This window comes from Numenius arquata, chromosome 3 (assembly GCF_964106895.1).
Source record: "Numenius arquata chromosome 3, bNumArq3.hap1.1, whole genome shotgun sequence".
Classification (NCBI taxonomy): Eukaryota; Metazoa; Chordata; class Aves; order Charadriiformes; family Scolopacidae; genus Numenius; species Numenius arquata.
Genome location: NC_133578.1, coordinates 15,634,135 through 15,660,382, shown reverse-complemented (window position 1 = coordinate 15,660,382; position 26,248 = coordinate 15,634,135). Strand labels below are relative to the sequence as shown.

Genomic DNA, 26,248 nt, shown 5'->3' with positions numbered 1-26,248 from the left:
TTCCAAAAGAAGCGGTGAAGAATCACCACATCCACACTGTCATTTATTTATTCTTCCTTGTCTGTCCCCTCCTCCCATAAAAAAAAAATAACCAGCTACATACCTTTGCAATGCATTGCCTGGAAAAAAAAGCACCTGTTGGATGTGTAACCTTATCTCTAGTTTGCTGTAGGTTATTCACTCATACTGGGATTCTTTGATTTTAATCTATGTGAAAAGGATCACCATGCAGAAACCCCAGAATGACTACAGAAGGGTGTAGGGGACAAAGAAAGAGATTCAGCTACACAATTAATTGTATTGAATTGATTCTTATCAAGAGTACTGCAATAAATAGGATATATTTTTTTTTGATTCAACTCCTGTCAGAAACCTTCAAGTCTGACAGAAAATTCTACATAGTCTTCAGCAGCCCTGTGAAGGTAGTATGTCACATAGACACAAGCAGGTGTAAAAAACCTCCCTTGGTAGGACTTCTCCATTTCTTACCTTAGGATGTTTGTGACTCAAAAGAAGGTCTTCCAGCCTCACACTGAAACCATGCAGCACACGTAAAATGGGCAGTATTTGAGTCTTCGGTATTGTTCCCAATCAGGAAAGGACAGAAGACTTTAGAAAAACAGGACAGGAGACTAATTCAAAGAAGAGTATTTGGGATCTTTTTTAACTTGTTTGCCTAATATTCTTCCTTGTAAACAGGGTTGATTAAATATTTACCTTTTTAGATGTGACATCAGACCTCTCTCTATTTAACTTTGGAGAAGATACTCCAATTTCTACAAACAGGAAATATCAATCAATCTTTCATGCAGTTTTGGTTGGGTTTTTTTAGTAGTTGGATTTTTTTCTTTTTTAGAAGAACTGGCAGAAGGTGTGAGTCATATTCAAGATTAAACTATTTTTGTTTTTTCTTGTCTATGTACTTTTTCTTTGCCACAGCAGCAACAGTGTTTAACCTCAGTGCATGATAACCCTCCATATGGCATGAACAGATATATGTTGCATTTCTAACATTTCAGAGAAATATAGAGCACCTAAGTCCTAGCAGCTTCCTATAACCCTTGGAGATTCAAGCTACTATTTTCCATGCTTCAGCTAGAGTTATGCTAAAGTATGTTGGGTCTACATAGCCAGCTGTATGAGATGAAGATGAAAGAGGTGCATGAGAATGACACTTATTGTTGATATATATATTGTTGGAAAAGTACTGATAAGCCTAAAAGTTACAGTAAAAGGACAGGAGGTTGGGGAAAGGAGCTTAATGAGGACGATTTTATTTTTCCTTACCTCAGACCAGCTTCTCAACTATAGATTAATGTAAAACCATTGAAATCAATAGGCATATATCAATTCATATAATTTGAGAATTTGGCCAGTTCTTTATGATTGCTCTAAATGAGCCTGTAAAATTACTCAGGCATTTTGGTCTCATTCTTTCCCTCTATCCTGTCCCAGTATCTGCAGAGCTACGTGTTCAGCTACTTTACCTCTACTTCACATAGTCCAGCTCTAGTGTAAAAGTGATGAATTAAATGGCTCCAGAGAAAAGCACAAATAAATGTAGAGACTTTGAAACATCCAGGAACCCACAGCAGAAACCAGGTGTGCATGTGGATCTTATATTGTGTAGGGTGGGATAACAGGTCTCTTGAGCTACAGAAGTAAACTGTGACTGCCAGGTTCTTGTGCAGAGAACGAGGTACTGTGATTGTTTTCAGTGTTTCCTGTGCAGGGCGGTCTTTTCCAAATGAAAAAGAAGTCAGCAAAAAAACGAATGTTTAAAAAAAATTACAAAAAGAAAAAAAAGGAAGGAAGAAAGGAAGGAAGGTTAGGAAAGAGTAAGAAGAAATTGCATTGTCCTTCAGATGAAATATTCCCGTTTGCACTCGCTCACTGTGTTCTGCAAGTCAATGTCAGCTTTAAAGGAGCTCTCAAGGTTTTCCGGGTATTCTTTCTCCTTCGTCTGGTTACTTCGATGTGCTTGTTTGTGTTGATAGAGGAATCTGCTCATGATGGCAATGATGCAAAAGATGACAAATATCACAACTGCTATTACACCTGAAGAGGGGTTAAAAAGGATTGGGTTACCTCAAAAATACATTACCAATGCACAACAGCTAGTAGATATGATATATCAGTTTATTTCAGTCTATACACGATCATCTGCCTTTCTTGTACTCTCCCTGGTAACCTGGTAGTTTTTAGTTACATTTTGTCACCTCAAGTAAGACTAAAAGCAGCAAGCATTGAAGGAATTGACCTTCTAATTTCAGTCAAATTCTGCTTTCACTGGAAGTAAATCTCAGTCAGTGTGTTTGTTTTTAAAAAAACTAAATCTGTATGCACATACAAATTCCTGCTCTGTTGTATTTTCTTCTGAATTATCTCTGGAAACCTTGCATGAGCCTTGTACACTTTGGTTTTTAGCTTCTAGATATTATCAAAGGCAGGTCCCTACAGGGCATCCTATAAAATGAACAGAGATAAATCGCCTTCCAGGTTGTTAAAGGAAAATGAAAACCATACATGAAGCTAGGAGGACAACTTTCACTGATATATAAATGCTTCCATACAGTCTAACGAGTTCTACTACACCACCAGCTTGCAAAGACAGAGCTCAAGAAATACAGGATATGTGAACACTGTGTTGAAGCTCTCATCAGAGTAGTGTGTAAAACAACTACTAGTAAGCTGGATCTCAGATCACAAATCACATGGAATCAGAAAATGGTTGAGGTTGGAAAGGAACTCTGGAGGACATCTTGTCCAAATTCCCTGCTCAAGCAGGCAGATAGACACTTTTGTTATATTTTAGAACACTCAGGTTCTTGACAACCCATAATGCCTTTTTTGGGGTAATATCCACCACCATTAACTTCATCCATAATGCAGGTGCCTATCTAGGAAGCTTGATACAGATATGTGCTAATAAATACAGCAAATACTAGACCTGCATTACATTACAAAAAACTTGAACTGGATTTTATGGGGCCCAGATTTAAAGCACCATAGATGTTTGCCTTGACCGAATTATTTTTCAGTTGTAATCTTTAAAAATGAAGTTACCTCCAATCACAGCTGAATCGCTTCTGACTGCATTGGTGAGAGGCTCTCTTTCATCTGTCTTCCCAAAAGGATCTGCAGTTGGTTAAACAAAACAGGACTTATTTTCTGTATCAACTATATTCATTTTCTCTGTGGCTTAGACAGAAGAGCCCTCTTACCGTCATGAATTCTAATCTGTTTTCAAAGGATGTGATTTGGGGGACTGGAGAATCGAACCAGAAAGCTCTCTGAAAAATAAAGTGAGCTTGCAGGACAATTTTCTTCTACATCTTCAGGAGCAAAGTCTGTTAAGGGTATATTTAAAAGGAAACAGGAAAGCTCACACTAACATCTGAAAGTGTTGTCTCAGTTTATTGGTAGAAGAATCAGAGAGACATTTGAACTAGATAGCCCATTGGGAGCTTTTCTCAGTCAGAGCTTGGGGTTTTTGTTTGCTTGTTTGTTTGGATACTTAAGAAACAATATCAGAAAGAAGCAAAAGGAAAGGAAGACTAGGCAGGTTGAGACCTGACCTACGTTTGTAGATGCAGATATACAGGTTCAATTCAATCCCATAAAGAGAAGCAGTCTCTGTTTCGGACAGCTTTTTGGAAGGGATGTTTTTCTCTCCATTGCACTGGTCAAATTGGATTTAAAACAGAGAAGGGTCAGAAATTAATTCCTATATTAAAGGCTTCTCAGTGTTGGAGGTCTCTTGTACCTTACCTATAAATGACTATTGCCGAAACACTGGGCCAAACAGTCTACATTCTGGCAGTTTCAAATTCAGATCCAAACCCAAGAGGTCAAGCCCTCCCTGAAGTCAGTGGAGTTACAGCAGTGGAGTTACCAGCTTTAGTCCTGCATGTTTCAGAAAATGCTGCGTTTTCGATTGCTAACTGAATCCAGCTTTTCTGCACCTTCACATCTTTTTCCTTTCAGCTCAATCTCTCCTTTGAGGAGATTCCTATCTGTGTTTCTCTCCTTTACAAGCCTTCAGGCTATCATACAGAGTCTGTACGTGCGAGTTATGGATGAATGTCTCTGCTATATATTATAATGCTTTATCAAACTGATCTTTCAGATGCAAGAGGTGGAAGCCTAACCGAGAAATTCGGTGTTGCATGGATTATTGAAATTGAACACCCTTGTCTTAGTAGCTGACTCAGCCACATTTTGGTATCTCTTTGCTCAAGAAGATGTTTATTTATTGAAACAATCAACAATTTCATATTTGTGTATCAGGAGGTGCTGAGTTTGTATTGATGGTGGTTTTTGGGCCATTCAGGTTCTTAAATGGGGCACTTATTCCTTATTCTTTACATCACTGATACCAGCCCCAAAAATGTGCAGAAGACATCGGCCTCAAAGAGGCTTTCATGTTTTAGAAGGTGAAACTCTACTGCTAGTTTTAGAAGTGGAAGGATTTCTCATTGAAAGCATCCATACTGAAAAGTCAAGGTTCCCCATGCCTAAAGTTCATTGACTGAGCTACAGGAACAAAAGGGACTTTTGGGGCCAACCGAACACCTCCAGTACATCCATTATTAACATGAATGGTAATTGCCAATGACAGATTTGGACACTCAAGACCTATTTAGAAGAAGCCCCTTGCTTGGATATTGCGTGCCTGTGGTGATGTTGCCAAGAAACAAATAGTCATGGCAATGCTTCCTCTCGTTTACTACATTAGTGGGATTGGAGTGGGAATAAAATTGTTTTTTCACACATAAAAATAGATGACATCATAGAAAAGGTTGGGTTGGAAGGGAAATCTGGAGGTTATTTAGCCCAATCTCAGTCCTTTGAGCATAAATTCAAAGCAGAGCCAAATTCAAAGTTAGATACAAGGTTGCTCATAATTTGGTACATCATGGGTAGGTTCATCTCCTTTATTTATCAGTATCTCAGAGTTATTTATATAAATCAAAACTAGTAATTTAGGCTTTTTTTATTTAGTCAAACAGGAAGAGAGTCTACAGATACTTTATATCCTAAGATGGCTGTCAAAGATGGACAGTGTGATTCACCTGTTCCTTTCCACAAAGTAGAAGAGGGGCATAATCATTATTTTAGACTCAAGATGATTTAACTTTCAGATACTGGAATTTTGGTGAGATATTTTCTACCACAGCCCTCAGCTGGTGCCAGTGAAATCAGTTACAATAAAAATTCACATCTGTTGAACATCAGTCCTCCTGTACTGGAGAAAAATCTCCAGCTGGTATCTGGTGCATGATATTAGTCTAATAGAGTCATGAAAAATTATTAACTATGTATGAAAAAAGCATGAAATTAAATTTCAACCTTAAAAATTATATAAGATGTCATTCATGGCTAAGATATTATATAAGATCTGACACTGAACTCTATTAAAGCTTTACAATTTTTTGCGACTGTTACCGGAATTTATGCACCGAGAGAAAAAACAGAAAAAATGTTGGAGTTTCAGAATGGAGGCTAACAGACATCGGCCTTAAGAATTATGTTTTGCCTGAGAAATAAAATCAGGATACAAGGAGAGGAGGGTTTGTTGCAATGGAGCAGATGGTATATGACAGCAGAACCGTCTCCAGTGGGAACACAATAAACTCTGAAGTCAAGGAAAAGCAATACTGTGTCTCATATGGGACCTTAACAGGACATCCTCCTCCTTTTAGATAAAACTGATGACATTACAGTGTGAATCACTGGAATTCACTTGGAAGCATTGCTGGGGTCAGAAGGCCCCTCTGGAAATCATCTCATCAAATCAAAGTCTATTACAGCAAGTTTCTCAGAGCTGTATCCGTTTGGATTTTGAATAGATCCAAGGATCAAGATTTTACAACCTCTCTGGGCCTTCTGCCACATTTGGTCCATCCCAATGAGCAGGAAATCTAGCATTCTTGACCTTGGAGGAGGTGATCCTTGAACCAGCTCTCCTCACCAGGGCTGTATTCCGTGGGATTCTTCAAGCAGGACCTTCAAGCAGGTCCTTCAAGCAGGTCCATGACAAGGTCAAGGTTGTTCTCCTGAAGTCTGGGGTTGCAGTCACACTTTCTGCTTTTTTTCCTTCCTCTCAGGATCCTGAACTCCAACATATCACAGTTGCTACAGCCAAGGCTGTCCCAGCACATCCCTGTCCAGCTCCTCCTTGTTTGGAATAACAGATCCAGCACAACTAGCACAGTGAGACAGGGACTTGCACTGTTTGAGCTGAGTTTCAGAAGCAAAATTTTTCTGTGTAGTTTCAGACTTAGGAAAGTCTTTGGCATTTTTTGCTTTAAATGCATGAAGACCAGCTCTTCAGCTGAAGTAGACAGCTCAAGACTCCAGCATTCACACAACTAAATCTGCTCTGGCTTTTACAATATTTTTATGTAAATATATATATATATAACGCACAGTAAAGGTCCATTATCTCTGTCATCACTGTAGAGTTCAGAATACCAAAACCTCTGCACATGCCTCTGCAAGGAAGAAGGTGATTTGCAGACCTTTGTTATATATTAAAAACACAGTAAGTCACCTTTCATTTTCTGTTTCCTAATCAGAAAGAGTGTGTATAGATAACTGAGCCACGAGTGAATGGATATTATTCCATATCTGTCTGCTAGGAAACTTTCTTGAAGACAGCAAGTATTCGTCTCTGAAGGAAAGAGCTTCAATTGTTTTCAAGTTATAAATATAGAAATCTTTTTTCACACATTTAAAGAGAGATTTCCTAGAGGGCTTTTTTGTTGTATCTGTACATTAGAAAATTGACACAGACATGTACAGTCAACTTTGAAGTTCTATTTTTCTTCTCAGACACTCAATAATGAGAAATTGGGAACTGATGAATTGAGATATGAGCAGTAAATTTGAAAGTTAATCCTTAACTCTGTCTTCTTTTTATTTCTTAAAATGTTTCCTTTCTGTGTATGAATGTAATTCTCAAGCACATCTATACAAAGTATAATTTGCTACAAATTGGAATTTTTTTTAAACAAGAGTCTACCGCCCAGTGCTCTTACTATAGCATATAAAGATATTTAGTCTTCAGAACTAACTTGTTCTAAAGATCTTATTCAGGCTTTAATCAAATCCAGTGTGAATAGTGAGGCAGTAGTGTCAGTTAATACATCATTTGGAGAGGAAATCATATTTTAAAGCAGAGAGTGGCAAAGACGGGCATGAGCTTTTATATTAATTCTGCATTTCTGATATAACAGTGCTTAACCTTGACAATTGAGTGCAACTGATTGTAAGTGTCCAAAGACACTACACTTTGCCCTGTGTTCTGTCCTGCATTCTAAGCTTCAGGTTCTACTGCTTTCTAAACTCTTTACAAAAATTAGATCATCGAGGTGACAGATCATAGGGCAAGGAGTTCATATTTTCAGTATCGTTGCCCATTGGGTATTTATGAGACACATTTCTTCTGTGCGTCAGAGCAGATACCTTAGACAACTCTGGGCAGTGAGAAGAAAGTTGGGGGGTGGGGAGAAGCACGCACACACTGGCAGCCACTCTCCACAGAGTAATCAGGAGCCTTTTTCCCTATGCAGAATGCTAATAGCATCATTTGTTTTCTGCTGAATATCTTAGGCAGAAGCTGCAGCAAATGGGGATTTGATGCAAGTACAAATGTCAAAGGAATCATATTATGATCTAAACCAGAATTTTATTAGTTATCAGAAAAGACAAAGTGGCTTCATAGGTCAAGGAGCAAAAAATAGCCCATAATTTATACCCCTTTCTGGTCATTAAGAATTCTGCCACATCCACTGGTGACTAAAGCAGCAACTTAATTGCCCCTGTTCCTGGTGACAACACTTCCAGCTGCTCTGAGTTGCCTTCTCTGCATACAAATTCACATATGCAAAATGCTTAAGACTCCCAGAGGACAGTTTCAGGATTGCAAAAGATAAACGAACTATTGGGATCATCTTACTGGTACCACTCAAGTAGTGCTCCTTCTCCTTAGCCTGAGAGAACAAACTACAAGCATTCAATGGAGTCACACACACGTGTCAAGGGGTTTGTACAAGGAGTTTTTGTTCATTTCTGTCAGGGTGGGAACAAATTCAACTTGTTTGCTGTATGACTCCCATTGCTTCATCACCACTGGGATACAGAGTCTATGTAACATTTATGTTCTCCTTTGAGATCTGCAACACTGGAGCTATCTAGAGTGGACATGAATGGCAAATCAGGTGCATAACAACACTTCCAATCCTGTTTCCCTTATGGCTTTGGGACTTTTTCATTTGTTCTAGTCATGTTTTAGGCAATCCAGGAGCTTAGACTGAAAACTTTCTTTTAGTACAATGACTTTTAAAGGGGCCTTGGCTAACTGCAATGCCCATCCTCAACATTCCTAATTCTGAGAAAAAAAGGCAACTTTCCAGTTCTAATATTTATACTATCACAATTGCATTACAGCAGAAAGGAAGGAAATCTCACCCTACAGTATCCTTTAAATTCCCTGTTTCCCTCTTGGCAGAACATACCTGATGAGGAATATATCGTAGTTACTGTGTTCACATCAGCTTCCATTATGGATGCACAGCTGGATTCAGTCAAGAAGCCTTTGACAGTCACGGGAGCAACACTGGGATGGCGTAAGGCAGCTTTCAGGGGAGCAATGTTGTTGTACTGAACAGAGGACAGGCAGCCAGTGAAACCATAGGCATTTGCCTTTGAGACTTCAGGGTCCAGTGACAAACTATCTGCAGTACAACAGAAAAAACACTCCAGGAATTATCTGTTTTAGGAAGGCATTAAAAAAAATGAATTGTTTTTTACCTTACTCACCCCTTTTATTTCTCTTCCTCCAATCTCAACTGTTCAGGTTCTCCTTCAATAGTCTAGAAGTTCTACCTGGCCTGACCCATGAGGTTCCAGTTCCCAGTCCCTCCTCTTCAAAGCTACTTACATTGAATCTAGTTAGCTTGGCATAAAAGCCTCCATTGCGCTTCTTTCCTCATCCATTTTCTCTACTGTCTGTACAGCATCTAACAAATCACAGGTGCTAACTATGCCAATAGCAATATTAAAAATAAACAGTAAAAATAGCAACACTGAATATCACAGGATCCTGGGGATGATGCTCTTTAACTTTTTTTCCATCTGCTAACATCAGTTCTAGAAATATGGACCATTCAAGGCATTCTACCTCAGCTCTTTTAATGAAGGAACCTGCTCTCTCTTGTCTATTATACAATGCTTCCTGAGGCCGAATACTGAATGGCTTGCTGACGTAGGCTTCCACCCTTCTTCAAAACATATTTTTCTGATGCATCTAATCATGTTACATTCTTATAATCAGAGTTCCTAGGAATCCTCCGAGTTATGAGCCAGGCCTAGCCTCATTCCAGTAACAAAATAAAAGCAAAACTATAGCCCTTTTTATCTAAATCAAAACCAAACCCAATATCTCCATACTCTTTTCCAGCTTGAAGACGAGATAGTGCAATTAGTTTATCTGTTGGTCTGGCTTCATTTAAATTTCACAAAGAGAAAGCCAGTTCAAAGGTGTTTTTTATTTGGTTCCAAATGTTTTAATATCAAAGATTGTTTTTGAAAGTCAGTGAAGGACAGACAAGCCATCTCCTCTTTCCTCCAAGCTCTCATTTATTTACTTTCCAGAAATTGAAATTCATACTGCTCAGAGGTCTGTAACATGATGCGCCTTATATCTAGGTCAATCAATCAAACAAACAAACAAAAAAAACCCCACAAATGCACACACATATAGTGTCAAAATTTATTCAAATTCTTAAAAATTACCTGCTAATGAACAAACTTCTAGCATTGAAAGTTTTGGAAATACTTCCAATGACATTGGAAAATAAGGATTCCCTGCTTTTAAAGTTTATTTTCAAAGCTTGAAAGAGTAAAATGGTGAACTTTAAAATAAGGTCCAATTTTTCCACTATCATTCAAGTACAATGATTTTACAAGCTCTCAGCCAAAAGGATTTAGGAAAAAAAGTAGACCTTCTCTTAAAACTGACATAGCTACTTGAATTACATAGATGTCTTTTACATACAAGAAAATACAGAGAAATCTCAAAATGAGCCCAAATCACACTGAGGTACTTTAAGAATGCAGAATATACCTTTAAAAGGGTAAAATATATTTTAGAAGGTAGAATCTCTCCCTAGGTAAGAATAAAGAGCTGTAAAAAGGTCACAAGGCCCTGTGAAACCAGACATTTGATATAAACAATAAATGCCTCGATGATGAATATATCCTTGAAGAACAGAAGGCTGACAATAAGCAACATCCCACAACAGGAGGCGCCGAAACCGGCTGAGAACCAGACAGCTGCTGAATAAGGCATGAATTCAACAAGATTTTGCAGTAACTGGGGGAAAGGTAAAGGTAGCAATGGGAGATCATGACCACCAACTCAACTGGAGGCCAAATTGGACTATCCTCACCATGGAACTGGAGCATGCACACATCATGCATGCAAAGTTACAAGGACCTTGTAACTTTAAATGAAAACAAGAAACTGTACTAACCAATACATTTTTTTAAGATAAGGTACTAACCAATAATTATAACTAAGGGTGTGTATTTCTGTGTTTTGAACCATATAAATATTCCTAAGAGTTTTTAGGCTAGTGTGCTAGCTTTGTGGATTACCACCTAGCATCCACCTCTGCAGAAATGAAATAAATAGATAATACCTCTGCTCTGTGTGTATATTGGTGTCTGCACACCGGGTAAATGACCCCACTTTGGGTTAACAACATTCTTTTGATGCTCAAGATCTGTTACCATTATGTCATACAGTCAGAGGGAGTTAGCTAAGAAAGATTTCTAACTATATTTGAATGTCTTCATGGAACTATAACGTGGAAGAGTTTAGCTGCTTCTCAGCAAAGCAAGGTATGATGTGAGCTTGCTCTCCAAGAGGTCTTACAGGAGAGCTGCTTAGCCTGCAGAGCTGTCATGGGGACAGCCTCTGGGCTGTGAGTAACTGCAAGAAAGAGAGATATGAAGGGAAACAGTGAGGCTTTGCCACTGGAAAACCTGTAGTCTTACAAAGGTTTGCATTTCCTCTTCTCAAAGTGTGTAGGAATTAGATGCATTCAGGTTTTTAATGAGATATTGGCAGGAGTGATATGAAACAAAGAATTGTTTCCCAGTTTCTGCAAGAAGGCTTATGTAAAACTAAAAGAGTGACTTACAGTATTTGCCATCTTTGTTGAATTTACAAAACCCTTTGCAAACATTCCTACTCTCAGCCTTTCCTGTTTTCTTAGCTCTGACACAAAAGGTGGATTTGTTGTATGTTTTAGACATCAGGCAAGCTGAATTGCTCTGTTCTGCCCCAATGTGCAAAAGGTAAAGCCTAAGAAATAATGAATTCCTTTTTTCATGGTACAGTAGTTTGAAAAGTCTAAGATACAGTACTTATGAAAGCTTTTTTTAAAAAGTCAAATTAAGGGCCAATTCTAGGAGTCTTTTGTCAAAGTAAGCTTTGCATGAATGAGAAGTAGGAGACTTGTTGTTGAAAGGCTTTGCAATTTGAAAAAAAGAAATCAAAGAACAAACCAAAACCAACCCCAGAGTTCTCTAGTAAAAATCCCATATGCACAGATACAGTTTGCTTTCTTATATGGCTTTGGGTGCATGCCTTATGTCTTTCAGAAAGAGGGGCTTTCACTGTTCTCAACAAGAGACATACACAACTTGGATGTGAATGACTTGTTCTGCCCTCTGAATTCTTGAGTGGATAATATAAATCAGTGATTATGACATGGTTACCTCTGTGAAAGGCTTATTAGAGGCCACTCTGTCACTTGAAGTCTTTAAATCATAATAAAATGTTTTTCCAAAAGATATTTTCGCTACGTGACATGGCGCTCAGTAAGAGAAGCACCTTGGTTAAGTTCCAAGGTCTGTGTTGAAGTAAGGTCATACAACACATCAGTGGGCTTCCTCTGACTTTCCTCTGGTTATGCTGTGAATCTTTCCATGAATTGTGCAAAATCACACTGAATTGCTGCTGATGACTTGGTTTGATCTTCTGACATTTTAGCATTGTGTTTCTGTTCTTGGTACTGGAAGCTGAGTTACTTTGGCTGTTTTCTACATGTGGGCTAAGAAAGCAATCTTGTTTGGTTTTTGAGTAATTTAACTGTTCATTCCCCACAACTTAAGTTCATTCATATTTTTAGGAGGTAATTTTTAAGCTTTGTCTGCTGAGCTGTGCATAAGTTGGTCTGGCTTCTTGATGGGTCCTCTAGCTGCTCCCTGGAAGCTGTCTGCGATGTCACAGCTCAGTAAGTTTTGTGTCAGTTTTGCTTTCCTGTTCTCAGTGTATTTGCAATGGTTTTCTGTGGTAATGAGGATTAAGTCTTAACATGTAGTTGTACTTTTTAAACTTTATTGATTCTATGAACATAATTTATCTGCTGAATCCTTCCTGTTCACCAAAACAGACATCCTGTTCCACTGCTGTTTCTTTGTGCACCTCTGCCATATACAACAGGCTTCTTCTAAGATTATCAAATAAATAAAACAATTTTAAGTCTTAGTATCTCAGAAATGGGGAATTAATTTTCATCATAAATAGAATTATTCTGGAATTCTCAAGGACCAAGCATTCAGCTGCTCAGCAACGTATCAGCAAAATGACACATTAAATGATAACTAATATGACAGGTAACTAGAATTAAAGACAAATCAAAAGCGTTATTTGCATGCAGAGATAGTGGCTCAAAAGACCTTTTTTCTAAAGATATCACTGTGGAAAATGAGACCGCAAACATTATCCAAATCTTTTTGTTCTTTCTTTATAAACATTAATTTCATGTCACTCAGAAACTTAAATCCGAGTCCAAAGTTTACTTGTGTGCTCACTTACATCCAGGAAGGTCCATCGTGGATTTCTTTAATCAAAAGTTATTTTTAACATCAGTGAGAGCAGACATAGCCTGTTTTAAATGTCTGTGCCCTAATTAATTAATTATTCTAAGTGAATCACTGGTAGAAGTGCAAAGGGTAATTTAGTTTGTATGCTGAAGCACTGGTTATCCTTTTTTTTCAGCCTGAGAAAAAGAAAGATTATTTTTGTGGAAGTTAAAGTATATCCATCACCTAATTTTGCCAAGGTGCTGAACAGCACTGGCAAGATCACTTCTTGGTCATTGTCACTAGATTTTAGCCCATGACCTTGAAGTAGAAGACTCTCCTCACTGCCCCTCTATCAGAACAGTTGACTAGCAGGTAACTGTGTGGCTACCTTGAAAAATATGCTGTTATGTCCTTCAGCAATCTCAGTAAAGATTGCTGATCCTAATCATTAACTTAAAAAGGGTAGAAAGCATGTTTAGGATTAGACTGGAATCCACAAAAAGTCATCATTGGAATAACCTCATTTCCTGGTGTGAGCCTGCCACAAAGGCAGTAGAGTGAACAACACAGAAATTTTTCCTGATTAGAACCATTGAGCTCAACCAGTTTGGCTCTTGCTTAAGAAAAGGATGAGTTTGAACTGGAGACAGGCTCCAGGCATTCAACGCACCTCCAAAACAATTCTGAAAAAGCAAGAGAGAACAAGAACAAAGTAAAGGTAATTTTTCTCACAGGTTTTCCCAGGAATGAGCAGAATGCACTAGGATTTGCTTGATGGCAATTGAGCATTTCATGCCAAGTGGAACATTTGAGAATTTTTGTTTCATTAGGTTTAGCGTAGATAATTTCAGACATGCATTTAGTATGTTTTCTTAAAGACAGTTTGTCATGGAAAATGAAGCACTGCTTGGAGTTGCAATGTGAAATTTGTTACATGTCACAGTTTTTGACACTTGAATCTTCATCTGTCACAACACAGCCATCCCTATGTGATTTTGCATGGGCGCAAAATATAATTTATAAAAAGAAGAAATATGAAAGAAGACGGAGAGACGATGTGCAAAAGAATACATGCTTTTCTCAGACAAAGAGCAGACAGTTAAAATTAACTCCAGCAAGTATTCAGACTAAAAATAAAATTTCTGGATAGAAGTAGATGACCTTAGACACTTATTTAGGCAGTATTATCATCAAGAAAACCAGGATTTAAGCACAGTGTTATGACCACATGGTAAATGATACTGCTGTGGAAAAAGTCTGAATATTTGGTCTTTTTTTGATAGAGACATGATGGCATTATTGGCTTAGACCTTGGATTACTTGAAGTGCCTGAGGTAGCCAAACTTTGCTTATTTTAACTGCTGCCATTTTGGTCCCAAACGCCTCTCCGCTTTTATCCTAAGTAGTCATTTCCATTTTCCTTACTGCTTTACTAGGCTACTAGGAGGAAAACCAATTACTTTTAAAGGTGCCCTATAATGCACCCAAGAGATCTTTTCCCGGAGTATGGTCTAAGAAATAGGTATTTAGAGTGAGAAGAGCATGCAGTAAAGGAAAGACCTTTGCAGTGACCAGATGAGTCCAGCCACTATCTCTTGCAGCCATTGCTCTATTGTTTGAAATGCTAGAGCACAATATTCTGAGACTGTGACTTTAAATTTCTCAAGGAAGTTGTGATCTTGGAAGTTTAAAAAAGGGAATGACTTTCCATCAAAAAACTGGACTTAGGTCTTTTCCATAGAAAATCTCTAAAAGGAGATGATTATTTAGGGAAGCTTTTGTATCTCAGAGTTAATGCCAACTTACCCCTTCTGATTTAATTATCCTGTTATCATCTCCCCCAATATAATATCACTCTTGGATTAATTCCTCTGTGATATCTTCAATGTACAGGTTCCATTTTCTTCTTGTGAACTTTTAATAAGAAAGGCTACTGTAGAAATCGTAAGAATTGTTCTGCACCTACATAATGATTTTAATAAAATTATTTTCCAGATAAACTTTCTTCTACCTACACTTTCTACCAAAGCTGAATGATTCAGTGGAAAGACTCCTACAACTTGAGTGTGTTTTAGTTTGGGCTTTTAGAGATAAAAGTTATCATGATCATACGCTAAACTACACAGTTCTTTACACTGTCAATATGGGAAGGTTTGTTAATTCATCACTTTGAAGACACAAATAAATTAGGTCAATATTAACAGGTGCTAAAGAAATCTTTGCAACCCTTTTCTTCAGAATACTCTTGTATCCCTTTCAGTGTTACCCTTTTACTCTGGTATCACTACACAGTTAGTATATTAAATCACTCAGAAGCAAATCTGCAATGAGACTCATTTCTCTCCGTCAGCGATTATTTTTCCAGAGACTATAATGGTGGAAGATTTAGACATGTTGGGGCACAGTAAGAAGTTTTCAAAGATTCATTAAGGTCAAGCCCAAAACAAATAACAGATATTTTCCATTGGGATAGCAGCTTTTTTTCTAGACAAGACCTAAACATATGCAAATGTGTCTCTGAGATCAGAGAATTACAGAATAATTTCAGTTGAAAGACACCTCTGAAGGTCACGCAGTTCAATCCCTTGTTCAAAGCAGAGTCAGCTTCACAGTTAGGTCAGATTGCCAATAGAGCTCATGTGGTTAAATACAGCAGTATGATCTCTGCAAGGAGTACTTAAAGTAAATGAACTGGGACTCTGGTTAAGATTTCACTGAGGCTTTGCCATAAACTGTATGACCCACTTGGGGCCTGAATCCAGTACTCAAAAAAGTCCATGGAAAAACTCCCACTGATACTGATGAGCTTTGGATGGGTCCTTTTGTGTCTTGCCTCTGTATTTGTGAAGTAAAAATGACAACAAACTACAGGGTAATAATACTTTTTATTGCTGTTGGTTACTGTGAGGATGAATTCAACAAACGTCTGTTGGCTACTTGAATGCTGCTTCTTTTTACTCCCTTGTCTTCAAAGCCACACTTATATTTAGATTGATCTTTCTAAGGCAGCTATATGGCCCCATTACTGTGGATCTGAACAGTTCACAGCCTTTAATGTTTTTATCCTCCTAGTACCCCTCTGATGTAGGGATGTTCTATTATCCATGCTTTACTGATAGAGAACAGAGATAGTAAAGCTCCGACTGGTTCCAGTGGGAATAAAATGCCTGCTTACCTTTATATCTGCACATAAATGGCTTGCCCAAGGTCATTCAAGCAACCTGTGGCAGAGTCAGTGTCCCTACGTTTTGAGTTCCAGGTGAGCCTCCTTTGCCTTAAACGGAGGTTTTTTTCCTGAAATTCAGAGTTGGGTGTAGAGCACCCATTGAAAAATATGGATTTGAAAAGCAGAAAAAATACCAGTGTTTAAGTAGCTTTTTACTAAAGAAAGTGTAATCGGGGGGGGGGAGGAGGGGGAGGAAGGAAGGGGGGAAGCGCTATTATTTAAAAACTGGTCATTGTATAAAAGTCTACTTTTCAAAAGTTCCAGTTGTGCTAAAATGGTTATCATAAGAAAATCTGGTGAGGAAGAGGTTTGAAGCTTTCATGATGTCCTGCTGGAGGCTCTCTTTGAGATTTCTCAGCCAGTGGGAAACGCATGCTGGAGTTCAGAAAGAACATGGTATAATCATCTGGTTAAGCAGCCAGGATCAGGCTGTTAGAGCAGGCAAATGAGCAGGGGTGTGACAAGAAAGAAGGAGACAGATTTCCAGAAGAGTACAGCATGGATATGTTGGACATGTAGAACAGAATTTTTTTATTTGGTTCTATTTCAGTGGACACTGAAATGTTTCTAATGAGTGCTTTTAGGTACCTAAATCTCAGTGGCATCCAAAACAAACACTACAGGAAATCTAGGCCTACTTCGAAGCATCACATGTGTCTAGAAGTTTGCCAAGGGGATGAACAATGACAAAGAAGAATTTGAAGGATATTGGTTTAGGTCACCATTATTCACCATCTGGTGAGCCATCATTAAAATAAGCTATAGTTGACATTTTACCTGTATACTACTATAAATGATGAATGGACATATTTATCTAAGTTCTACACTCCTAAAATGACAAGGTCCAGCTCTCCTCTTGATACAGCAAGGCAATACTCTTGACTTTGTAGCAGTAGAGATATTTTGGGGTTTTTTTTTTGCAACATGGGACAGTGTACAACCTGAGTAAGTTTGGAGATGATGCAGAACTGGGAAGAGCAGCTGGTAGACCAGATGGTTGTGTCACCATTCAGAGGGACATTGACAAGCTGGAGAAATGGAAAAAAAAAAGGAACCTCATGGAGTTCAACAAAGGAAATGTAAAGATCTGCATTTGCATTAGGAATAATCCCATCCACTAACACTGGTTGGGGCTGATCAGCTGGAAAGCAGCTTTTCAGAGACAGACATGGGGGTCCTGATGGTCAACAAGCTGACCATTAGCCAGAAATGTGCCCTTGTAGCAAATGCAGTCAATGACATCCTGGCATCCAGGGTTGTCTTGGGAAGAGCATTGCCAGTAGACACAAGGTGGTGATCCTTCTCCCGTACTCTGCATGAGTGTAACAATAGTGGAGTGCTGGGTCAAGTGCTGGGCTCTCTACAGACATGGACTCACTGGAGTGAGCCCAGTGAAGAGCTGCAAAGATGATTAAGGGACTGGAGTGCCTTTCATATGAGGATGAACTTGATAGAGCTGGGACTGTTCATCCTGAACAGGGGAAGACTCAGGGGGATTTGTAATTCTGTAAGGGCACAAGACTCTACTCAGCATAGCTACACCTGTGGGATAAAACCTGGAAAATTAAATCCTGACATAGAAGAAAAACTTTGAGGAAATTTACTTAACATACAAAGAAGAAACTAGAATTAAGATTAGGCTGGAATTAAAGTGACTAGCTGGGATGCATTCTGTGATTCCTGGTACAGCAATAAGATCTCCTACCATCTGGATGGCCAAGTATATGGCTTCAGTGTCATTACAGAATATGAACTATTACTATTATCATTATTACTAAAACAAAATCCCAATAAACTTTGGGGCAAGAGAGAAATAACAGAGAGATATACGCATTAAAAGCCGCCTGGAGACAAGCCTGGTGTTCAGTTCTACTCCACCTCTGCAGATGCATCTGGGTTTTTTGGCTTTGCAACAACCTTGTACTTGTCAAGTTAATCATATTTTTGTGACTAAATCTAGTTTATCTCCATGATGCTGAGCTGCACCTTGTTAGCATGCTGGCTACACATTTGAAGGTCTTTGTGCTATGTTCCATCTTGCTGGTTAGGAAAGCCTTGGTTTATTGATTTGGTATCTATAGCTGAAGCTTTAGGTAAAGGTCATAATGAGCAATGTTCTTTTAGATTTCATTGAATTTCACTGAATTTTTTTAGAGTTGGAAGGGACCGTATAGATCATCTAGTCCAACTCCCCTGCTGAAGCAGCATTGCTTAGAGAATGCTACTCAGGGCTGCATCCAGGCGGGTCTTGAAAATCTCCAAAGAAGGGGACTCCACAACCTCCCTGGGCAGCCTGTTCCAGGGCTCTGTCACCCTCACCGTGAAGAAATTCTTTCTCATATTCGAGTGGAACCTCCTATGTTCCAACTTGTGCCCGTTGCCCCTCGTCCTGTCACTGGGAACCACTGAAAAGAGTCTGGCTCTCCCCTCCTTCAACCCACCCTTGAGATACTAGATTGAGATTTTCAGCACTACAGCTGACCGTTGACAAAATGAGATTTTTAGCTTAGCTCTGACTTGAGCTGAAAAGTGTCAGGTCCCCAAACCTGTCCACAAAGGCTTGGAAGACTGCTGTATTTTGAACAAATACTAAATGTAATTAAGGGGAAAATCAGTTTCTGCCCTTAATCTACTTAGTAAAACATGATGCAGAATGCACTAATGTCCTTATATACAATTACATTGCACAAGTAGACACTAGAGGATGTCTTGAGTTTCTGTCTAGCTACCAGTCCCTCAGGCCTTGGGTGCTATTAACAAAACATAAAATTTCAATGGTGAAAGAATTGTCAGGCTTGATATGGAGGCCCAATTCTAACAAAGGGCTAAAATGTTTATAAACAAGGAGGCGTTTAGAATCTTACTGGGAATGAATAAGACACTTATATAAAGTAATAGGACACATTTTACAACAAAATAGAGGAGTTTTACTTTCCAAATCTCAGGCAGAGTTTTCGTGGTCCTGTAATGGCTTTATAGTGTGAAGGGGTAAAGATGAAGAAGTTCCATGTACAGAGCATGCAGAATGGTGGCCTCAGTGTTGTATGTAACATAAATATTCCTTGCAGAATTCAAATAGAAAAGGACTGGGAGTAAAAAAAGGGTTGAGAGGATGAAGGCTCACAGTGCTGTTCTTCTTATCATTAGGAAACAGAGACAGCTTGAGAGGAGCAAGCTGTAGTCAGCAAAATTATATCATTAGGCTAAGATGCCACCCTGTGCAGCCACATAGGCAGTATGACTCACTTTACTGGAGGGAGCAGTGGGAGAATTTAATATTGCTATCAGTGCAAACAAGGAGAGCTGCCAAATTTTTGCATTGATGAGATATACAAATAGGAGTAGTGGAATTCTGGGGCCAACTCTTACAGCTAAACCAGCCAAACAAAACCCCAGACCTATTAAAAAGCCAACACACAGCACAGGTTAACTCCAACACTATAAGAACTGATGAATCAGGAATATTTTTAGGAAAACCTACCTGTGACCTTGCCCAAGGTGAGTGATTTGATGGCCTTAAAATCAGTCTCAGAAAAGTTGTGTTTGAGTTTGAGAACTTGATCAACCTGGAAGAGGTCAATAAAATTAGTTCATTACAACAGCATGTAGACACCCCTAGATCTCTCTGTACTGTAGACTTCTGGGAATGCTCTCAGCTGCAAATCAGTTAATTCTGCCCCCAAGCGTGATTCAGTTTCTAAAGATAGCGAAGTGAATGTGCTTTGATTTTAGCATGAGAAGCTGAAAGGTACACCAGAATAGTCATATATAGGGCTTTGAAGAAAATTCCCCTGCAGAAAAGCTTAAAATGTTTGACACTGAAATCCCCCTGCTTCCTAAAATCCATGTCTAGTCTCTTCAGAATATACTCAAAGGAGCCCTCTCTAGAAATGCATTGTGAAGAATTAGTTCTGCATAGAAGAAAACCACAGTGCAGCAGACAGAAGACTAGTACTTGAGGGAAGCCCTGACTTTTAGCATAGCCTTCTTCCTAGATAAGCAAGTCTGCCCACCCTAGTTGCGCTCTGTGTTATCATTTTACCACCCAGACATGGAAACTGTAGAGGAAAGAAAAACTGTGGCACTCCCTGTGCTTCTGTCTCCTTCTCATTCTATTCCTTAACACATTGCTTCTCTCTAGACTCTGCCACCTTTCCCTGTTAAACGACTGCCGCCCAGATCTAGCCAATTTGCTTTGTAACATGAACTGCTATCAACTGCTATTAGCCTCAGAAGGAAAGCAGAAGGAGCAATAAGATGGTTCTCTTCTCCGTGCCTTGGAAAAACAGGCAATGCAGGGAAACAAGGCAGAGGAGGGTTCTTGTCTCTAATAACGTTGTCATATTCAGTGTGGCTTCTAGCAAAGGGACAGGGCGTTGTCATGCACATGGTGGCTGCACCCTGTGTTCCCTCAGGCTTTCCTTTTCTGTGAGAGGATAAGGCAGCTGGGATCACATTCTCCCTTCGGGCACATACCCTAAATGAAATTACATTCCCAGGTACTAATTCTTCAGCTGTTTTTCTCCCTTTGGTAGCTTTTTAATGATCCATACTGTGTGCTTCCTCTGGGACTACAGGTCACACAGACATCCTTAAGCCCCAGAACCACTCCAATGATCCAGACGAGCTTCTGGACAAAGGTGCTTCTTAATTCACAGATTGCTAGAGACAAGGGAAGGATCACCCAGCAGAAAACACCACAGTTGGGTACTCTTTGAAGCAGGATCTGGATAGAGCTTTGGTCTAACCTACAGGGCTGTTCTATTGCTGGGCCAGTTTTGGTTGCACCAAATCAATGTGAAACTGTTGCCTCCTACTGGCGATTAGGCATTGAAATCAGTGGGTCAGTGAAGTATTATTTAACACACAACATAAGCCATGGCATACCTGAATGATGAGCTCTCTGCCTTCTCTATTAATCTTCACATGGTGAAGCTCTCGATTGGCAAAATTTCCAGAGTCAATGGTGAAAATGAGGAGTCCGTCCTTACTCAGCTTGTATCGGACCTGTAAACTTCCTTAAAAGCAGAGCAAAATTCTATGTATAAAACCTGTGTCAATAATGAGACACTGTTCAATACCTTTACACAACATAGAACTCATTTTCTTTTTATTACAGTGGAGTAATAAGTTTAAAGAGTCAAGAAAGAGGTTGAAGAGAAATGAAAGAGTTCAAGCTGTAATGAAAAGTGTGAAAAAAAATAATGCACTGGAAGAGTTTTCCTTCCTACTAGCTAACAACCTTTGCTATGGAGAAACATAATTTAATTGAGTAACTAAGTATATCAAAGAAAAGTGTGTCTGTCTGCAGGTCAGACATTTAGCACTGCCGCAAAAGCTGATCTACGTTAGTCTGTTAAGGATCGCTTCCACCAGAGGGCATGCAGGTCTTGCACTGTTCTATTGAACTAATATTGGTAGATTTTACTATTCCTTTTCATCAAGATGTAACAGACAATGCAGAAGACAGTGACAACTGTAAGAATTGTAACTTAATTTCAAGCATTTAAAGGCCCAGACTCATTGTAATGTATATGCAGTACAATTAAAGATTTCTTGTAAATGATTACACAGGAAAAATATTTTTACTTTGGTGTTCTAAAGTAGTTAGTATCTATTTCTGAAGAAATAAACAGTATTCATATAAAAATGAATGTCAAACATCTCTTTCAGTTTTTATATCAAAAAAAAAGCATTGGAACTTCTGATAAATAACAATATCATAACAAATCAAAATGCACAAGAAAACAAGGAATCCAGTACGAATTTTAATCCTTCCACAAATGAATACAGGGAAATATAGTTATATATATATATACACACATATAATTTAAAAAGAGAAGATTCTATTCTGATAAAAACCTTTCAAGCTTACTTTTCTAGGAATTAAGTAGCAGGAAGAAAAAAATCCTCCGAACTTTTTATGCATCGGCAACCAAAATCCATGCAACTGTAGTAGTACCATAGAGTTAAAAACCTTTTCTGGGGCTACTTTGTTACTGTCTCCAAGGAGAAAATGAACGCGGACAACAACACAACCCAGAGCAAAGGGTCTTTCACTTATTCCCTGTTCTGAAAATCATCACAAAAACCCCTCCTATCTTCTTCCATTTCAGCGCTTCTGTTAGCACAAGTTCAAACTATTCCAAATATCACTAGATTTTGCAGGATACAGGCAAACCTTACCTATGTTGAATGATAGGGACCGACTGACTGTTTGTCACTGAAGGATGTGTTCACGCTGTTCTAGCTCTAGGACCAGTTTCAGTGTTTGCAGAGGCAGCGTTTTCATGCACATGGCGATGCAGTGCCATGTCGGAGAAGCCCATGGTACCCCTGCACCAGCTGCTGCCTATGTGTGGTGCACTGCCACGTTATTCAGAGGCACCTCTGACTCCAGAAGCAGTCTGGCTGTTTAATGAGGTGAACAAGCATCCCTGCTTGGGTCCTGTATTCAGCCATATTAACACTGCAAGACTGCCTGCAGGTCTAGAGTTAGTGAGAGAGGACGTGAGGCAGTTGTCCTTCACTACATAGTGTGGACATACCTGCTCCCGTCAGCCTTTAAAGTCCTCCCTCAATAAGGTCAGCTCTGTTGTCCTACTAGCTACTGTAAAACCATTTAATAAAGAGCTTAAAACAATGTATAAATTTCCCGCAGAGGGGGAATTTTGCCACCTCTACACAACTCACAGTGAAGTTGGGAGTCCTTCCAGACTGGACCCAGAGTCCAGTTAAGATCTTCCCTCCTCCTTTTCCCTCACCAGGATGTTTGGCTGCTCAGGCTCCCAAGAGCTGCACTTTTTCTAGCATTCAATATATCCCAGAGGAGCACTGCTGCTCTCTGAGCTTTGTAGGATAGAAACAAAGCTTCCAAGAACGGGAAGGACAATGAGAATGTACTACTAGGATGAAGGCTTTTTAGCTGATTGAGAGGGCTGCTGGATCAGGTGAGCTTTTAAAGGGAAAATTAAAAAAAAAAAAAGGAGATAAAAGACGTTTACTTTCTTACACATATCATGGATGTTATAGGGGAATTTGTGAAGAGATCAAGGTCAGTAACAACTGCTAATTTATTCAGTGGGTTATTATAAGTCCTGATTCATATACCAAATTATACTGCAAAGCTCCCATCCCCTCAGTGCATAACCAGGACAAGGAGCTACTGCCTATCACCGTTAATGTCACACTTAAAGGTCCAAACTTAAATCACAATCCCATTTTCTGGTACTTAATGAAAGATGCATCAACAGGGAATAACAGTGTAAACATCTTACAATCACTTTACTCTAGAAAGACATGAGAAAAGAAGCCCAAGTGCAAGGAAGTTAAGGGACTTTCTTCAGGCTTGCGCATTAGCGCAGTGGGAGAGTCGATAAAAATTGAAAGGTTGCCTGACCATGCACACCACAGCTGAGATGATCACGCAGAATAAGCTGAAACTAAGATATGATAGTGTAACAGATTGGTCCAAACTAAAAATCATGTTCCAACAGAAGTACTTCATAGACTGCCTCTTACATGGAGCCTTTGAAAGGGGTGTAATGTGAAAAATGGAACAGGGCCTAGATTTGGTCTATGACCTTGTACTAGTTGCTTAATTTGTAAATGGGAAAAAACTTCTCTGGTCTTTTCAAAATCTATGAACGCACCAGTATATAAAATATAAACGGTACTACTATATTCAGGTGGTCAGCATAGCAGCCATCACGTTTGTGATCAAAGACAGACAGCAAGATATGCAATCTATCTAGGCTCTTAGCTGCTGCAAACAGGGATTTACCCATTCACTTCATTAGAGAAGCACTGATTTTAAACCAGAAACCATCTATTTCATTTGTTGGGAGACAATGAAGGAGGTTCTTGACATCCATTAAGAACAGATCTTGCTTTCTACAGTGGTACAATTTTACCTTATTTAAAGAGATCAGTGGATAGCATCTTATTTTATCAAATTGCTTTGAATTCCAATGGCAACTTTTTTTGCATGGCTGCTCTTCAAAACCATTGAATTTAAGTTGGCATTTTGCCTGCGGTCAAATTTGCATTAATATAAACCAGAAGTACATGGGATCATCTCTCCAGAGGTGTTTTGGAATTTATACCAGCATAGCTCAGAGCTGTTTTGGCTTGCATTCAGTACCAAAACTTCTTCTGTTTTCAGAGTCAGAATAATTTGTCTGCCATTTTCCTACATGACAGGCAAAATAAATGGATTATTAATTACGTTTATTATTAAGAAATTTTTTTGTCCTCTGAATTTTGATTATCTGGTCCACTGACTTTCTCCTTCACATCATCCCAGTGTCACTAACTGCAAATAAAAATCTGCATAAACCAGCTCTATTCTCCCTATTCTTTCTTCTCTCTCTATTTTGCATCATTTTTGCTTCACAATAGGGATTCACACTAATCATGAGAAGTGTAATTTCTGGCAGCCTTTTTGCAGTCATGCCTGTCATCCTCTTTTTAGCTCCCCATGTCTGAGCATGCACACCTGGAGTGCCATAATGCTCAAGCAATGCACTGCCTGTTCTGTTTTCTTCCTTCTCTAATGTATGTGGAATTGCTGGAGGCAATTTCTATTAAGTCCATGAAAGAAGGAGGGAAGAGAGAAGTATCATGGTTTTGGCCTTGGGCTGGAAAATTTTACTGGGCATATTACCCCAGCAGTGCTAGGTAAGAGCAGATTCACACTTGATTATTATAGTCACCCCTTTCAGCTTCAAATTCTGCAGACTGAAGATCTGCATGGAGATATGCTGTGCTAGCACCACAACAGCCCAAGAGGGGATCAAGCATAGTTTATCCACAGCATTACAGAGCACAACATGGCCTCTTTTCCTCAGTTCTGGAGGAAATGAGTCCATGTGGGCTGCCATGTTACTGTGATAAAACCACTACCAATATCAAAACTGGTTTGCTACACATCCCTGTGGTCTTCAATCTGTAGTAGTATAATCCATGACTGTAGGGCTAAATGACATCTGTCTGCTGACATCAAACAGCTACAGAGCCATTTTAACAGGATTCCTGGGGGTCTGCCTGTGCGGAAGGAAGTTCTGGGAAATAGAGACCAAAGGGCAGCATTTATGCCCTGGTGACTAGGTTGGGGATGACTCTGAAACAAAACACTCACAGGACACAGCTGATGGAGGCCAGTGTTTTAATACTTGTTAGCAGTAAGCTAATGATCAGTGTCAGTGTAACCAACCTCCAGGCAGCTACAGGAATAGCATGGTGCCTTCAAACCACTTCAATCTTTTTGTGGAGGACAAGAAAGATGTAGTAGCAACTCTTAAATCTAGTGGTAATATGGACATTAAACTGGTTAGGGATTTCGAAGTGTTCAGCCTGGAGAAGAAAAAAATATTCCCAAACTATACAGAATGAAGAAACACCTTGGCCATGAAGTTAGATATTCTATGTCCAAAACCTTTTCTGATCAAACATGTCAACAGCAGAGTTGTCTTTCTTTTACCTGTGTCTACAGCAGTGCCTGAGTGGAATGTCAGAAACATTTCGTGGCTTTGTGGCCTATGCCCACTGACTTTACATTCATTCTGGACTGCCAAAGCTTGTGTTGAAAATCAAATAGTAATTTTTAAATAATCAGCTGGAAAAGGGAGCATGCGAAAATGTTAGAGAGAGTGTTCTAGCTCAGGAAAAGACTTCCTGGCTTGAAATGCCTTGCCCAGTTCCAGGTATTTGGCAAAAAGATTAAAGTAGCTCTGCAGAAAACAGAAAAATGGATACCAGGAACTTGGTCTATAAATCCATTATTCATAAGAAAGGTTCTTGTCATACATGTCACCAGGACCACAGGTCTTGTGTCATTGAGTCATGAAGAACCAAACAGCAAGGAAGGCAAAGACATACTCTTGGTGTCTGAGACTTCTCTACAGGACCTTAATTTATAGAAACTGGTTTTAGATTAGCCTAGATTGAACCCAAAATCTTTGCCAGCTTCAATAGCACTTTTTAATGACAAACTGGCTGGAGCAGCTGGCAAGACATCTTGCACCTCTCAGAAAAAGTGAGGTTAGTTCAGGGATCATATGTGGGTCGCACACGTAAAACATAAAACTTTTTCACTGTCAGGTAACATCAGGAAAAATCATTTAAATTAGGACAGCT

At 39.2% G+C, this 26,248-nt stretch overlaps 1 protein-coding gene across 1 annotated transcript in view; it reads right to left on the bottom strand.

The window, feature by feature from the left end:
• Nucleotides 1-1,861: 1,861 nt before the first annotated feature.
• CNTNAP5 (contactin associated protein family member 5) overlaps nt 1,862-26,248 on the bottom strand; it is a 401,323-nt gene continuing 376,936 nt past the window's right edge. Inside the window, exons 20-24 of the mRNA XM_074145684.1 lie at nt 20,999-21,129; nt 19,593-19,677; nt 8,523-8,741; nt 3,067-3,138; nt 1,862-2,058 (exon numbers count right to left, since the gene is read on the bottom strand). Coding sequence (XP_074001785.1) covers nt 1,862-2,058; nt 3,067-3,138; nt 8,523-8,741; nt 19,593-19,677; nt 20,999-21,129 — 704 coding nt within the window. The remainder of the gene's footprint in view (nt 2,059-3,066; nt 3,139-8,522; nt 8,742-19,592; nt 19,678-20,998; nt 21,130-26,248) is intronic.